We start from the raw sequence: 18,149 nt of genomic DNA on the forward strand, positions 1-18,149 counted from the left end.
CAGACTTTCAGGTTTGGTTATTTTTATTATTTGATGTTATTGCTCATCCTCACAGAAGGATACTTCAGTCCATGATTTATAGTGCCAGGCACAGGTCCACAAAATATAGTGGAACTCTAAATTTGGATAATCCAGTCTACTCCGAACAGGTGTTCACAATCATTTGATTCTGAGTGCCTGAATAATCTGCAGCTGAGCCCTGGATGTGAGCAATAGTTTTTGTTTTTTTCTATGTCAGCATATAGTCTTTCAGGGAGAGAAATACTTGTATCAATCAGAAAAATGTCATGAGATAATATGAAGGCTGCAATTGCTCTTGATAATGCTAGGGTTGACTTTTTTGCTTCTGTGAAATTAGAATTTCAGATCCACTGTTTTCCAGGTCCATGTTAAAAATAATAACCAGGCAATCAGCATTTTCAGAATGAGGTTAGAAAAGGCAACCTCTTTATGCCTTTCATTGCTTTTAGGTTACTAGTGGGGCCTCTCCATCCTCTAGGTTGGGCCTTAGCACCTTCCTGCTGGCCTCTTATACAGTATGAGTGATCTAATTGAACAGCAAATTACTCTTCTGGGACACTGTCAAGGAAGTTGTCTTCTATGGAGTCCTCACTAGCAAATAGAGTGGTAATTTATAAATCTTGACAGCATCCAAAACAGCATTGATCATAAATAAGCATAGGAAAAAGACATTAAACAAAACCAGTATAAAATGCACAGTATCAGATGTTGCTAGCTACACATGAATGTCATCTGTAAGTCCACATTTCTGATATTAAAGCTGCAGGCACAGCAACAGCCTCTGCATTCCTCCATCTGTGATTGCTTTCTGTTTGTTACTGAGTCCTGAAAGTGCTTGACTTTGGGTGTAAGCCCCACCCATGCACAACACCTGCCCTATTAAAGTGCCCCTAATGCACAGCATGTTGTTTTCACTGACATATTAATGGTTGAGACTTAGTTCTTTAGTAGGGCTTACACCTGAAGCTAAACCTTTTCTAGCAAAGGGAGTGTTGGCCTGGGTCTAAACCAATACAGCAATTCACAAACAATAAATAAAAAAGGTTAACAATACACTAAAACAAAGTATGAATAAAATCTACCACTAACCTTTCCTACTGTTATGACTGTCTGAATTGGAGTCTTCATCTGGCTTGCAACCTTTGCCCATTTTAGTCTTCTGGACACTGTTGAATCAAGGCTCCTCTACTATCCATTTTCCTTTTGGTAGAGGCTGGTATCCATGTGATTGGGAAGATCATGGACATGGCGGTATGAGCCCTGTTACCATACTTTATACTAGGAGTGCTCCTGGTCTCAACACAGTCCCAGCCTCAGACAAAGTATGGGTTTGATGACAAATACAGCTTCTGAAGAGATTCTCTGGATGTGGTGCAGTGAGCAATATGGTAAATCAGAGCTATAAGGATCTCTATAAAACCCCTCCCACTTCCAGCAATCTTCAGATTTGTTAGCAAGCACTAAGTGGAGCCAGAGGAGAGTGTCTTGTGTTCTGTACTGTACTCCAAGAAAAGGATTTTACATTAGGCAAGAAAACCCCAATTTCTTCCTTGTACAGTACAAGACATAGGCATAGAAAACTGGGATGTTCAAAAGCAAATCAAATGGTGGGCAGCACAAGAAAAAAACAGGTCAAGGCAACCGGACAAGGACCCTAACTCAAATGTCAGTAACACTTTGTGATTAAAGCTGGCATCAGCCTAGGTGTCAGGGACCCCAGAGTTGGCTGCGATCAAGCACGAGTCTGCGCATGCGCGGTGTGCCTGGCCGCACTAAGGTGTGAGCATTGGGACCAGAGCACCCGCGATTGCAGCGGCACTCGCGCATGTGCACTCGTGATCGCGGATGCGAGCCTGGCACCAATCAGGGCGCCTTATTTAAAACAGGTCAGGGCTGTGTTTAGTTGCCGTTTGGTCTTACCTGTATCCTGAGTTCCTGCGTTGTAGATTGTCTTGTTGCTGACCCTGATTTGTTGTCTGTCTCCTGTTCTGATCCCTGGCTTGTCTGACCATTCTCCTGCTTAACCCTGCACGTTCTGATCTTGTTACCGAACCTGGCTTGTGACCTGTTTATCCCTCTGCCTGCTGATTTTGTACCACAAGAAATGAAAATGGAAATGTCCATCTGCGCTTAATACAGATAGGTCCCTAAATTAACAGCTGCTGTCACTCTACCTTAAACCATTAAGTAACCAATTATATAACCTTAAATTAGTGAAGCGCTAAATTAAAAAATCTATACATATATTAAAGTGCCATCAGTGAATAATAGTGCTTTGATGTTAATAATTGCTTACAAATCAATGAAACACTATAACTAATATATACCAAATTAACAACTCATATTAATATATATAAAAATCAAACTTAATCCATAATATATCAGTGATAGATAATATAATCCGTGAAAAAAACTATATTTATATCTACAATATATTCCTACTTCCTATTCAATATTTAAAGTGAAAAATAATAATCAATATTTAAAGTAAAAAAGTGTATATGACAAACATAAACCTTTCAATGTGCATATACAAAAAAATATATAAAAATTATATATATATATATATATATATATATATATATAAAAAGTCCATGCAGGTGTAACTTGTGACAAAACAAACAGTGATCTTCACTTCTAGTGCTCAAATAAATCCTCAAATGGCAGCAGTGCCTGCTCACCTCCCCACACTGACCCTCAAGGGGCCAAAAGGCTACTGGTCTCCTCTATGGCCAATCTTTATTTCCAGGTAGCTCAGCAGGGGATCACAGGGTTTCCACTCCACCTCCACTCACACGTCATATAGGACACAAACAGAGCTTCCCATAGTGTAATATTGTTTAATACAAACACTTCTAGAACATATTGGTTACACTCACATTTGTTTCCTGGTTACAGAAAGCCTTCCACCTCATCCCATAGGTGTATCTCATGAAACAAGGGAAACCAATATGGCCGCTACGTTCGGACATGCGTCCCCACGTGACCGGAAGTGACGTAACTCCAAACCGGATATGGCGTACCGACGCGTTGCGTCACGTGCGTCGTGACTTCATCAGGGTCAGAACCCTGATGAAGTCACGACGCACGTGCTCTTGTTACCTCCTCACATCAGGCTCTCACCTGCTACACACCTCCAGCGGTGCTTCTACTTCAGCTGGGTGAACCCAGGGGCCGCGACCTGGTCTCGGCCTGCTCCAAGTCCATCCCCACCATCAGGGGCCCTGGTAAACGAGCAGGTTGGGGCTTAGATTCCGCACCCTGGGCGATTCCGGTCTGTGGAGCGCTAGAGGCTACCACTGGAAGGAACCTAACACTAGGCCTGCACATCAACCAGGTAAGCTTGCAAGGGACCAAGTGTCTAGCATATTTTGTGAAAAAGATGGTGCTAAAAGGCTCAAGGGGCACCCTTGGCACTTGTAGAGTGTGCCGTAACAGGGGGTTGGAACACTTTATTTCTCAGCTCATGGACTTAACACTGGTGGACTGAGAAGCAGAAATCCCCTTCTGGGAACCCTCACATTAAGAGACAATCCGAATGCCTAAAGGAAGCCATAGGCAAGAGGTAAACTCTCACAGCACAAACCACATCTAAACAGTGTTGGAAAAACTCCTTGAGACATTTTAGAGCAGGATAGAAAAACCAAAGGGAAATGCTACTAGTTCTGATAGCCCCCCCTTATCTGAGGTAAAGGATAAGTTCACTTTTTGGATAAAAATAATAAACGCACATTTTTATGCAGGTAAAAAAATGTGCATTTATTATTTTTGTCCAAAGATGCCTGGAAAGCATTGCACCAGTGATCCGCAGATCGCTGAGGCCATGCATGTTTCCTGCAGACCTGTCAGAATATCTGCTTGCCGTACGGGATATATGAGCAAGCAGATATACTAACAGGAAGCTTCATTGAACTACCATGGTGCTCCACAGTGCTGTGGTAGTTAATTGAAAACTACAAGCCGACAGCCACTAAGGCTGCTGTGACTTGTAGGCACTCATTCACAGAACTCTGAATGAGTGATGTGGCTATGTGGACCTAGACATGCACGGCCATGCTGTTTTTCAAATTTTACAGTAAAGACTTCTCCCTGTACTATCTGTCAGAGGGGTGGCTGCAGCTATGGAAACATGTTACGTGTTCCACCCTAAAAATTGGTGGAACATGTAACATGTTCCAAAGGTTAATTTATCCTTTAAGTGGGACAAGGTAAACAACCTCGTGCGCAAGTTCAGCCAAAGAAATATACCTTATAGGCTCGGAAGGTAGCCCCTAAAGAGCAGATAAAATCCAGGTTTGAATCATTTATACTGAGAAAACATGGAAAATCTAACAACAGTGCATTTTTTACTGAGAATTTCTAATAGGTGTTTCTTTCATAGTTCAGGTTAAGAGGTAATGGAAGGAGAGAAGGGGGGGAGATCAACCCCCCCCAAAAAAAAACTAGTTAGAGATCACCTCCCCCAATAAAAATGTATACTCTAATCTGAATAATTATATCAGCAGGGTTCCCTGATCACACCATAAGCCTGCTGGCTCCATCACCACCTGTGTAGTGAGGCATGACCACATCCTGGGAATCCAACACGTTCTGCCACCATAAGTGAGCTGCGTCCAGCATTGGATTCGCTCTCTTCACTGTCGTCGAATGGTCAGTCCACTTCCGCCCCAGGTGTCACCCCTCCAACAGGTGTCACACAAATGTGGTCTGCACTGTCACTGCATTTATCTGAAGTCCTGCAGCAATCTGCATTGTCTGTCGTGTGTTGGCAGAGGATGCCTGGACAATGAGGACACCCTGAGAACAAACAGAGCTAGGACAGGGAGCAGCACTTTTGTGAAGACCTGTGGGTCCAAAGACAGACTGAATGGCAGAGTGACAAACTGAAAAACACTCACTGTAAAACACAAAAGCACTGTTGCTGGGGGAAGATGGGGAACCCCATTTTAAAAACTGCGAGCAGACAGGCTCTTAATTGCAGAAGCGATATGCATTGGGGGAGATTTGCTAAAACTGGTGCACACACAATCTTGTGCAGCTGTGCATAGTAAACAATCGGCTTCTAACTTCAGCTTGTTCCCTTAAGCTTTGACAATAGAACCTGGAAGATGATTACGTTTACTATGCACAGCTGCCCCAGATTCTGTGTGCACCAGTTTTAGCAAATCTCCCCCAATGTCTCTTCTGCAATAAAAGAAACCGACCTGCCTGGTCATCTTTTGAATGTATGCTGAGCTGCAAAAGTGCAACTCAGTTTACATTCTGGCCCAGGGCCTGTGCCCCGGGATGACTGCGCTCCTCTACATGCAGCACCCAAAAGAAGCTGGGAAGATAATGCCAGTGAGGGAATGTTGGACTGTTGAAGGGAGGTAAATATTGCAGTCTAGCTCTGCTTTAAATAGAACTGGATATACATGGAAGCTAGAAGATCCTCTTCTCAAAGGGAGGCAAAATCCAACCTGGCCGTTTCCACGTGGAACTTCTATACCTGAAGGAAGCTGTTTAGAGACTTCAGATCCCTCCATGGGGTAGAGGTCACCTTTGGCCTTCTAAACCATAAACAGGCTGTGTAATAAACCTTAAAACCTCTCTTGCACTTCTACAAAGACAAGAGTTAATAGAGTAGAGGCATTTGAGGCTGCAATCATCCCTAATAATAACAAACAATAATACCCTCTAGGTTAGCGTTTCTCATACTTTTCAATGCAGAAGAACCCTTGACATAATTTTCTGGTCTCATGGAACCCCTGCTAAAAATAACTTTATCATACTAATGTATCATGAATTGTAGATAGAGGTAAGAATGCTCCTTATACTTGTGGTCATTGGGAAGAATTACCTCTTTACAGATTGCTAAAAAGATCAGCGGTGTCAGTGAGAACTTACCTGAGAGGCAAAAATTTCTCATTGCTCAAGGAACCCCTAGCAACCTCTGGAGGAACCCTATAGCTCCACCGAACCCTGGTTGAATCCCTGCTCTAAGTGATGGGATTTTTTATGTAACATTATATCAATGTAATAGTATTTATTGTATTCAAAGTTCTTTAGTTTATTAGAAAAGGTATAACATACATTTGTATATAGTAAAACAACATATACAAATACAACAAAAAAACAGGCAACCATGTGGTAAAAACACAGTTCTGAATACTTCTATACAATACTGGAACCTAAGCGTATGTTTTGATAACATCCAACGCGTTTCGATGTATGTATATATATATATATATATATATATACACATTGTATGTATATATATATATATATATATATATATATATATATATATAAATCTATTCCTCAGGGGTAAATGCATTCAGGTTCAGAGTATTCTTCTAACTTGATGTTTTGAGTAATATATAAAGTCGCCCAAGTTAAAAACAATGAATATAGGTTGTGCTGCCAGTTTAAGGGGCCAACTCCAGAGGGCTACTACAGAAACCCAAACGTCCACACCACTGAGACTTCCAAGATACAGGAGTGGAAGCCCAAGGATTACGTAAGGATATGTATCCAATATATTCAAAACATAAATCATGGTGGATTGAAGATAGTAACTAACAGACAATATATTGGGATTGATGTCACCTAATGGTAGCTCTTCCTAGATAGGGTTCCAAACAATGGACTAATGAAACAGTTTCCTCCACGTGTAGAAGGCGAGAGTGCACCACGACTTACAGCATAAAACCCACACGGGGTGCAGGTGCCCACAACCCACTGCAGAGCAGGAAAAGCCAATGGCTGTGCAACTAAGGCACCATAGGCTGCCAAATAATGACACATAGTAGGATACTACCAACAAGGGTCTACTCATGGATCCATTGGACAGAAGAAGGTGACTAGGTTATCCGTGCCAAGATCTCCATAAGATTCTGTGTAACAACATACTATTGAGATGAATCCAGCAAGTGGTACTCAGGGATCCTTTGCAAGGCGGAAGGTGTCCATGGCTAACTGTGACAGGTCATCATAGGTTTCTGTACATACACAACACAAGTAAGACATTGCCAACAAGGTTACACACAAACCCACTACAATGTAGGAGGAGTTAACAGCCATTTGTGACAGTCATCTTAGGCTCCTGCCCAGACAGTATGCAATTGAGTCTTTATTAACAAAGTATACTCAAGGACCCACTGTGTAGCAGGAGGGATTATGGGGCAAACATTCCTTTCCCTGTCATAAACCTGTATGGCTACAAACATATTTTTTAAATGCAATTTTCTCTTATTAAGTTTTAAGTAGAAATACAAGCATTTGTCTGTTTGCAAAAGGCTGTAACAGTCTTGTAGGTATGTCAATAACATGAGTAAGATACAGATTATTTAGGTGCTCTATGACCATAGTTGTGAGAGATTTTGTTTCTGATTAAGGAAGGTTCAGTTACCACCATTTGTGAGTCGAAAGGTCTAGTGTTCTGCCTGTTGTCATAACATTCCACTCTTCTTGTACACATATTGTCGCCATCATACCCTCTGCACTCCCCTCCTGCACATGCTGCTCATGGTCATGCCATCTGCACCCGTCTCCTGCATTTACTGCCTGTTTCCATACCTTCCACACTCCTCTCCTGTGTATATTGCCTGCTGTCATACCTTTTAAATTCCTTTCCTGCACATACTGTCTGTTGCCATACCTTTCACACTCTTCTCCTACTCCTACATATGCTGCCTGTTGTCATACCTTCTACACTCCTCTCCTGCACATACAGCACATTGTCATACCTTTCACACTCTCTTCCTGCACATACTGCTCATTGTCATACCTTTCACACTCTCTTCCTGCACATACTGCCCATTGTCATACCTTTCACACTCTCTTCCTGCACATACTGAACATTGTCATACCTTTCACACCCTCTTCCTGCACATACTGAACATTGTCATACCTTTCACACCCTCTTCCTGCACACTGCCCATTGTCATACCTTTCACACTCTCTTCCTGCACACACTTCCCATTATCATACCTTTCACACTTTCTTCTTGCACACACTGCCCATTGTCATACCTTTCACACTCTCTTCCTGCACATACTGAACATTGTCATACCTTTCACACTCTCTTCCTGCACACACTGCCCATTGTCATACCTTTCACACCCTCTTCCTGCACATACTGAACATTGTCATACATTTCACACTCTCTTCCTGCACACACTGCCCATTGTCATACCTTTCACACCCTCTTCCTGCACATACTGCCCATTGTCAAACCTTTCACACTCTCTTCCTGCACATACTGCCCATTGTCAAACCTTTCACACTCTCTTCCTGCACATACTGCCCATTGTCATACCTTTCACACTCTCTTCCTGCACATACTTCCCATTGTCAAACCTTTCACACTCTCTTCCTGCACATACTGCCCAATGTCATACCTTTCACACTCTCTTCCTGCACATACTGCCCAATGTCATACCCCCTGCATTCCTCTCCTGCTTATACTGCCTCCTGCCATACATTTTGCAATCCTCTTTTGCACATATTTCCATCTGTCAGACCTTTCACAATCCTTTACTGGACATACTTCCACACTGTCACACTTCTCTCCTTCACATACAGAAAGAAAATGTCTTGATTCCTATATCCCCGCATTTAATGTGGATGGGGAAATCCCTACAGCTGTGGTATTGTATTCTTACAGCAGGGAGACTTCTGCATTGTCAGACTACAATGATCAGTGTTGCTGACTATAGCTGGCAGCACTGATCGGGGAAAACCCCAACAGACTATTGATAGATTGACGTGTACAACCAGCCTTCCCATACATGGATTAAAATTTGCCCGGTGTCTGCTGAACTGGGTGAATTTCGATCCATGTATGGACGGCTTAGTGCCCTCCGTACTCCTCTCCTGCACATACCGCCTGTCATGTCCTCCGCACTTCTCTCCTGCTCATAGTTCCTGCTGTCATACCTTTGCAATCCTCTTTTGCATATATTTCCCTCTATCATACCCTCTGCACTTCCTCCTACACATACTGTCCACTATTTACCCTCTTAACTTCTCTCTTACATGTAGTGCCACTGCCATACCCCCTGTACTCCTCTCCCACTAATACTTCTATAGTACCCAAGTGGATGATATCATTGTTTATTTGTTTACTTGTGCATAGTTCATTAGGTCAGTATGTTTGTACTGTCAACATTTTGTCATGCTGACAGGCTGAACCTTCTGTGTGGGTCACATTTACTGTAAACAAAAGGAGATCTTCCAGTTTTGTGATGCTAAAGTAAAAGAAAATCTGTCTCCCTGTATCAGGAAGGATTTGTTGAATATTGTATTATATAGGTGACAATCACAACCTAACCTAATGCCCTAAAATGCACAGATATAGCAAAATGAGGTTATATTTATGTTGAACATAAGACATTTGGAATTTTAATAAGCAAATGCGTTATATTACAAATGGGTGGTTTATAAACGCTGATAAGTAAACTGTGGTATTGGCACAAGCAGCAAATTAAAACACTTGCTTTCATATTGTAATCTGCAGTAGAATGTACTTTCTGCCATGCTGTAGTCACAAGCATCATCAGTACTTACATCTCCTGCTGTTTTATGTTTGAGTATGAGTTTGCCCATAAAAAAGATGAAGTCATTTTTGTTCCTTTTGAATAGAGCGGGAAAGGATTAGAGTCTCGGTCAGGTTTTTATTGCTGCCCCTAATCCCACCGGGTAGGAAAGGAACCTTCCCAATGATAACACAGACAGTAATTAAAACAAAAAAGCTAACAGCGGTTGTAATCTACCCCACTGTATTAACCTCTTGCCAATGGCCGTATGCATATATATCAGCAGGTGGGCTTTAACGCCAAGAGGCCACATATATGAGTCCCAAATGTAAACATTTCTGTGCTAAGAGCGCATGCCCTGCGCGCTCCGAGCACAGAGACTGACGGGTACCGGAAAGCTCCTGATACATACTTGCCATCTGGAGCTTTCCAATCATGTGACTGCCAATCACAGTGGTTACATGATTGGAATGCCTGCCTCTGCATCCAGTCATTCAGAAGCTCTTAAAGGGCTGAGGTGGCAGTGGGAAGGGATTAAGAAAATGGCTTAAGTTCCCCTTTAATGTTTAAAATTTTGCCTGACCTGCTGTTCATATATTGTCGAAATCCTGAATGATAGGCACATGACAAATCTTATCTTCATTTTTAGATTTGCCGATTGCTGTTGACCCATTGGATTTAAAAGTTTAATAAATCCAGGACCCTAAATTCACTATATCTGGTCTCCCACAGTACACAGAACATGGAAATACAATTCTTTTAGTAAATATAAACTGCTAAATACCATTTCTCATCAGCAGTTAGAGCAGTCTTGTGACTTCAACGGACAAAGCATGTAGGAGGAGTTTGCTTTCTGCTCTAGGAGGATACAAAACCCTTGACCCTCTGTCTGGACAGTGTTGATTGGCCCTGTGCTTATCACATGCACTCTTCCAAGAAAAAAAAAACCTCTCTAGCAATACACACTAAACTGAGCATGTGGATGTGGCTACGGGTTCAGTCTGTCTTATCAGGAGATAAGACATGGACTTATGAACAAGAGGAGGGGCAGAGAAGACAGGATCAAATGACCTTTGTGTAACAATGTGGAGGTTTAACCCCTTAGGTTCCACAGTGAGTGTAATAAGCATGCTTTACTGATTTTACTGTTGTGGGCTTAGTAACACTTTAATTTATTAAGGGGTAGATTCACACCAGTGCAGTAGGATTGCGTTGGGTGGCTATTCAAGCCTTGTCTCCTACCTGGCCGGTTCACACCAGCGGTGTTTCAGTGGTGTGCATTGAAAGTAAGTACGGCAAGTAGTATTTTTTTTCCAGCTTGCACCACGCAGTAGCTAATAGAACTTAATGAAATGTTACCATGTGACATTTCAGTAAAGTTTGTTTAAAAAAACAAAGTTAAAAAGTGACCAGTGTGATGTATTGTGTTAAGCGCATCATCCGCACTGCTGTCATTCCACTGCACACCAGCCTCTGTATTGTAATGCAGAGGTTGGTGTGAATGTACCCTTAGGAAGAGGCTGTTCACTCGTGAAGTCAAGTATATGCTTACTTTGGTACTAAATAGGGTGAACATGTGTTCACTTTAAATATCTGATTGTGTACAAAGGAAATTTGCTAGCACATGATTTTTTAACTACAGTAAATGCAGCTTTACATGATTTACAAAGCTTAATAACCATTCCTTTTATTGAATTAACTTTTCTATACCTTTATGGATCAACTCAATAGAATCACAAATTGATTTGCTGAGCTCTTGATCATGTGTATTCCTAGACATACAACAATATACAGTACTTTATTTGTAATACATTGAAAAGCCTAATATTTTGTTCAGACTCCCTAAATTTTAGTTGTACCAGATATACAGTAAGGACCCATCCAGGAAAGCTCTACGTTTTTCCTTTACTGCAGTATTAAATCCAAAACCAAAAATTTAATATATTGCAGCTTACCTTTTATTAGATGTGGTGACTGAATTTGTTTTCTTTTTTTAGGCTCTTTCTCTTCTGTTTTCCACTGGTGATCTGGCCAGTAACACACCTCCTGTATTATACAGGCACGAGCCTTGATGAAGGAGCACAGGGGGAAGCTCTGGACAGCAGAAATGTCACTCTGGGGACAGAAGAGTGCTAGATGTACTAGAAGATGTAAATACACTAACAAATTGGAACTGATATAGGACTATATATCACCTGAAGTACTGTACCTCCCAACTGTCCCTCATATGGAGATACTGTCCCTCATTTGTAACCAAATCCCTGTGTCCTTTCCTCAATTGTCTCTCTTGTTGGTCTGATGTACAGATATCTATAAAATGTACTGTTCCAATACAAAAAGTGTTATTCTGCATTGAACGTTCTTCCTATTTCTTAGGCTTCAATCACACCTGCACAATGTGCACGGTTTTCTACTTTTTTGTGCATTTTCCATGTGACAGCATAGGGCAGCCATTCACTAGAATGGGCTGCCCTATGCACAACAAACAAACCAGAGTAGCTCCTGCACCCTTTTTGGGCAGTGAGTCTCATGTTTTTTCTGTATTGCATGCTTTGTTGCATTTTTGGGCGTTTTGTCACACAACATAAGGTGCATATGCTAGCCGTGTTTGGGGTGTCATTAAGAAATAATGATACTGCAAGCACAATGAGCGTTTCTGGATGCATTCCCAGAAAGTGCAGGTGTGAATGAGGCCCTTATTATCTTCTTTAGTATTTAATGAAAATAAGGAAAAGGGTGGAAAAAAAAACAATTCTGGGTTAAAGCAATTATTTTTGACATATATGTTCTTAATGGTCTTTATAACTGAGGGAGTGGCAGAGATACTGTATGTTACATAGTTACATAGTTTGGCTGAACAAAGACTAACGTCCATCCAGTTCAATCATAAAAAAAAAGTTATATAATAATCCTTTACCCACAGTTGATTCAGAGGAAGGCAAAAAACTCAGCAAAGCATGATCCAATTTGCTCCTGCGGGGGAATAAATTCCTTCCTGATCCCACGAGATGCAATCAGATATTCCCTGGATCAACTTTATCTATAAATGTTAATATCCAGTTATATTCTGTGTATCTAAGAAAAAATCCAGGCCTTTTTTAAAGCAAATCACTGAGCTGGCCAGAACCAACTCTTGAGGGAGTCTATTCCACATTTTCACAGCTCTTACTGTGAAGAAACCTTTCCGTATTTGGAGATTAAATCTCTTTTCCTCCAGACATAAAAAGTGCCACCTTGTCCTCTGTGATGACCTCAGGGTGAATAACTCTGCACCGAGTTCACTATATGAACCACTGATGTATTTTTACATGTTGATCATATCCCCCCTTAATCTTCTCTTCTCAAGAGAGAATAACTTCAGTTCCTCTAATCTTTCCTCTTAGTTGAGCTCCTCCATGCCTCTTATCAGTTTGGTTGCCCTTCTCTGTACTTTCTCCAGTTCCCCAATGTTCTTTTTGTGAATTGGTGCCCAAAACTGAACTGCATATTCCAGATGAGGTGTTACTAATAATTTGTACAGGGGTAATATGATATCTCTCTCTGGAGTCTATACCTCTTTTAATACAAGAGAGGATTTTGCTCACTTTAGAAACTGCAGCTTGGCATTGCATGCCATTATTAAGCTTGTGATCTACCAGAACTCCCAGATCCTTCTCCACCATTGATTCCCCCAGTCGTACCCCCCTAGTATGTATGACGCATGCATATTCTTAGCCCCCAAGTGCATAACCTTACATTTATCAATATTAAACCTCATTTGCCACATAGTTGCCCAATTAAACAGTGCATTGAGGTCGGCTTGTATGTTGAAGACATCCTGTAAGGACGTTATTCCACTGCACAGCTTGGTGTCATCTGCAAAGACTGAAATGGTATTTTTAATCCCAGACCCTATATAGTTTATAAATATATTAAAAAGTAAGGGTCCCAACACTGAACCTTGGGGTACACCACTGACAACCCTAGACCATTCAGAGTATGAATCATTAACCACTGCTCTTTGAATACCATCTTTTAGCCAGTTTTCTATCCATTTACATTTGGATTTTTCCAAGCCTGTAGACTTTACCTTACACATTAGCCGTGTGTAGGGAACTGTGTCAAACGCTTTTGCAAAATCCAAGTATACCACGTCCACTGTCACCCCTCTGTCCAAGGTTTTGCTCACCTCCTCATAAAAAGAAATCAGATTTGTTTGACAACTTCTGTCTTTCATGAATCCATGCTGTCTGTTGCTTAAAATATTTTTTTACAGCAAGAACTCATCTATGTGGTCTTTTATTAAACTCTCCAGTATCTTCCCAACTATAGATGGTAAACTAACAGGTCTATAATTACTTGGTAAAGATTTTGACCCTTTTTTAAATATAGGCACCACATTGGCCTTACGCCAATCCAGTGGTACTATGCCAGTCATTAAAGAGTACCTAAAAATTAGAAACAATGGCTTTGAAATGATAGAGCTCAATTTTTCAAGGACTCATGGGTGTATGCCATCCTCTCCAGGTGCTTTATTCAGTCAAAATATTTCTGGATCATATCAGTTGTGAGCCAATGTGGATCATCTGGGGCTGTATCAATATCATATCCATTGTGGACAAGAGCTCCCCCATGCTCCTTTGTATACTCAGAGCTGTGAATTGCTTGATAACATTATGCTAGAAAGTGTCCCTCTTTCTCATCTCAAGGTAGAGAGGGACAATTCCTGATTGTAAGCCACCATCCCCAAAATAACAATTAGATGAAGAAGGAGGGACCCCCTAGACATACAATACATCATACAGAGTCATAGTACAGCATCAAAACCATAATATGAATTTACATGATAATGATACTCAGTATGACTATGTTTGACTGGTCATAGAGGATATGTATTATGGTATCATCACTGATGTACAAAAACTTCAGAGATACTATTCTAATTGTTCAAACGCTTTTCGGAGTGGTTCCACTCCTTCCTCAGGGAAAGAGAGAAGAACTCTGCATATGGATGACATCATCTACAAGATTAAGCATATTTGTTTGGAACAAGTCTCATATCCATAACAACATTTAATACCCTGTAATCTGTAGCTATACCTATAATACATGCAAGTGCAAAAAGAATGGTTGATTAAAAGACAAAGATGCTTCAAAATGTCGCCTCGTATGACTAGGGGCCGAATGCACCCAGACAGCTGAAACCCCCAGGTAAAGGCCTCAAATCACAAGGGCACATCCCAGGTTACTGCAATGGATGACTGTATGAGTAAATAGAAACATACATGTATCACACTCTAGTGCCATATTAATTTGTAAAATAAGGGACCTACAATGAAGTGTATAAACCTCCAAATCAGCACACACCACCTCTTAGTTGTACTCGATGGCATATAAGCCAAAAGATATCACAGGAGACACCCCTGAGAAAGAACAGGGGAGGAGATACAGATCACTATGGCCACACCACGGGACACTGCAATAAATTACTATATGTATAAGTCATAAAAACACATAATGTGTCCAACAGCATATAATATTAGTTGGAAAACATGGAAAACCCACCATGAAGTATCTCTATGTCCAGAACTAATTATATTTCCTCTTTGTATTGGCACAATAGGTATAATATAGGGCTTCAAAGGCAGATATGCCCAAATGGGGATACGGATCACTACAGCCACATCACAGAACATTGCAAAAATGACTGTATAGAAAAGTCATAAGAACACATAATGTTCTGTATGATGTTAGATGGAAAACATAGAAAACCCACCATGGAATGTCTCGATATCCAGATCTTATTGTATTTCCTCTTCGTATTAGCACAATAGTATGGAACTTCAAAGACAAATATATCCAATTGGGGATACAGATCACTAAGGCCATACCACGGGACACTGCAATGAATGACTATATATATAAGTCATAAGAACACATAAAATGTCCAACAACATATGATATTAGATGGAAAACATAGAGAACCCACCATGGAATATCTCAATATCCAGATCTTATTGCATTTCCTCTTTATATTAACACAGTAAATATAATATAGGCCTTAGAAGACAAATATGTCCAATTCCGTCACTCATCCCATCAATATTACTGTAATGGAAAAGAGAGGAATATATAAATATATAGATCCACATAATGATTTCACAGCAAGCCCAGTAGCCACCAGCTTGCTTCCCCTCACCCTGCTGCCGCCAGCAATCTGGCCCCCTGCCGAGGGAGCATCCTGCTCCTCTGGCCCAGTGCCAGAAAGTTGGGCCCCCTGCTGTTCCGGCATGTGGATTCCACAAATGAAGGCTCCCCTCCTGTCACCCCCTCCCTGTCTCCACAGGCATGGTGCGACCTCGCTCTCCCGTGCTCTGTGCAGAGAGAGAGCACACGGAGACCATAGCCATTTAGCGTGAGGGCAGCTGTCTGTTTCAGCTGCAGCGAGTTGGCAATTAAGGGTGAGGTGACGCGTATTTCAACACATCACAGAGTTTACTTCTATTCTTTTTTTTTTTCAACTTTGAAGAGCACAAAGTGACACTTCACTCGAGTCACTGCACACCATTGCGATGCATTGCACTGCTGTGTGGTGACATGCAGTGCCTTCCTGTGTGCTGCGATAATATGCTGCCTGCTGTACCATGTACTTGTATAAAAAAATATCCTCTTCTCTTTGTAATGCTTCCTTTGATTGAAATACCTGGTGTTCTTGTCAGTCAATCTGCTTTCCTGACTAAAAACTGACTACACTAGGCATGAGGGCACAGCATGGTCAGTTTTCTGGCTGCGCTGGGAACTCAGCATGCTCTCCTTAAATATCAGACTTCTGCTGACACCCAGGTGCGTACCCACTGGGGTCGCAACTGTGACCTGGCCCCATGTTGCAGGGGGCCCCTGTGGCCCCCAGGTATGCTTAGATAGGAGGATCAGTGGGGGCAGCTGCATATAGAGGAATCGATTCTACATTTTCCTCCTGAAGCTGCTGAATACCTGCTTTTTCTCCTCGCCCTCCCGCATCCAGCGGCTGCAGGAGGAAAATGGAGAGATCAATTCCTCTATATCAAGGGTAGGCAACCTTTCAGAGGTTGAGATCTACCTTGGGAACATGGAGTAAAGCAAAGATCCTTGGGGGGGTGTTTACTAGGCAGTGCCCTTAAAAAAAAACAAAAATCACCCCCACACCACCAACTGTAGTGTCCTGTACCCCCAAATGCAGTGTCCTCTGCCCTCTTCTCATCACCCCCCCACTGTAGTGTCCTCTGCCCCCCTCCCCCCACAGTAGTGTCCTGTACCCCCCCCCAATGTTGTGTTCTTTGCCCCTTCACATCACCCCCCCACTCTAGTATCCCCTGCCCCCACTCCCCACAGTAGTGTCTTCTGCCCCCCTACACACCACATTTCCCCCCCCACTGTCATATCCACTGCCCCCTTCCCCTCCAGTAGTGTCCTCTACACCCAAACCAGTCTTCTGCCCCCCTTCAAATCAACCCCCCCCCCCCCCACTGTGTAGTGTCTTCTACCCTGCCCCATAGCAGTGTCCTCTGCTTCCCCATCCCAAAAGCTGTGTCCTCTGTCCTTTTCTCATCAGAATCCCCCCCCCCCACTGTAGTTTTCTCTGTCCCCATCCAACAGTGTCTGCTCTGCCCCCCCAAGTGTCTCTTTTCCCCCCCTCCCACAGTGTCTCCTCTGCTCCCCCCACTACACTTTCTTGTCTGTACCCTTCACATCACACACACAAACACGTAGCACTTCCTACCTGCCAGCATGTGTAGAACAGAGCAGAGATCAGAAGACCACACAGTGCAGGGTGGAAGGTGGGCGCGGGAGCTGCCAGAGTTCATCATACCAGGCTGGTGATTGATTGCTAGGACCACCTAGCAATCAAACACTGTGCAGCTCCCACCCCCCGCCTTCCATCCAGCACTATGCCCAGAGCCCAGCACAGAGCCGCAGTTATGATTGACCTGTAGGCTCCTTGCGGTCAACCAGTCAATCGCTATCGACAGCTTGCTGACCCTATATGCAGCAGCCCCCACTTTTCCTCTTATCCAGCTTCTTTCTGCTCCCCCCCGAACTCTTCTCCCCCTCCTGCTCTCCGGCCTCCCAGTGCTCTCCGGCTCCCCCTGTGATTTCTGCCCTCTCCGTGCTCTTTCCCGGCCCCCCATAGCTCTGCTAGGTTCCCACCTCCCCTCTTCTGCCGGCTGCTGCGGGGGGACTTGTCAGGATGGACAGTGGGAAGGGACCAGTAAATGTGTAATTTTCCAGCCTTTTCCTTGTCTTAACGCATAGAGTCAGTGATCTGTAATGATCACTGATTCTGTTCATTCATAGCAGAGGCATAGGAAACTGTGTTTACTGTGCTTCAGTTTGTAAATGAATGGCAATCATCTGTACAGAGCTACAGTATTTCTGCTCATTCATTCTGTGCAACGAAGACTGCAGAGAAGGAGACTGAGGGCTGTGTCCTCAATCTCCTCTCTCTGTCCCAAAGGTGAAACATCAGAGGTCTGTTTAGACCCCTGATATTTCACCAAAGTCCCCCAATGGGGCTCTGAAAAAAATTGTAATAGAAAACCATATAAAAAGGTAAAAAAATAAAATAACAAAAATAAAAAACTGACACCAGTG

At 42.5% G+C, this 18,149-nt stretch overlaps 1 protein-coding gene across 1 annotated transcript in view; it reads left to right on the forward strand.

The window, feature by feature from the left end:
- The window catches only part of UBE2V2 (ubiquitin conjugating enzyme E2 V2), a 50,078-nt gene extending 38,187 nt beyond the window's left edge, over nucleotides 1-11,891 (forward strand). Inside the window, exon 4 of the mRNA XM_089678405.1 lies at nucleotides 11,537-11,891. Within this exon, the coding sequence (XP_089534531.1) occupies nucleotides 11,537-11,611 (75 nt within the window). The 3' untranslated portion in view covers nucleotides 11,612-11,891. The remainder of the gene's footprint in view (nucleotides 1-11,536) is intronic.
- The last annotated feature ends 6,258 nt before the right edge of the window (nucleotides 11,892-18,149 follow it).

This window comes from Staurois parvus, unplaced genomic scaffold (assembly GCF_062004578.1).
Source record: "Staurois parvus isolate SC_StPar_1 unplaced genomic scaffold, SC_StPar_1.0 ptg000205l, whole genome shotgun sequence".
Taxonomy (NCBI): Eukaryota; Metazoa; Chordata; class Amphibia; order Anura; family Ranidae; genus Staurois; species Staurois parvus.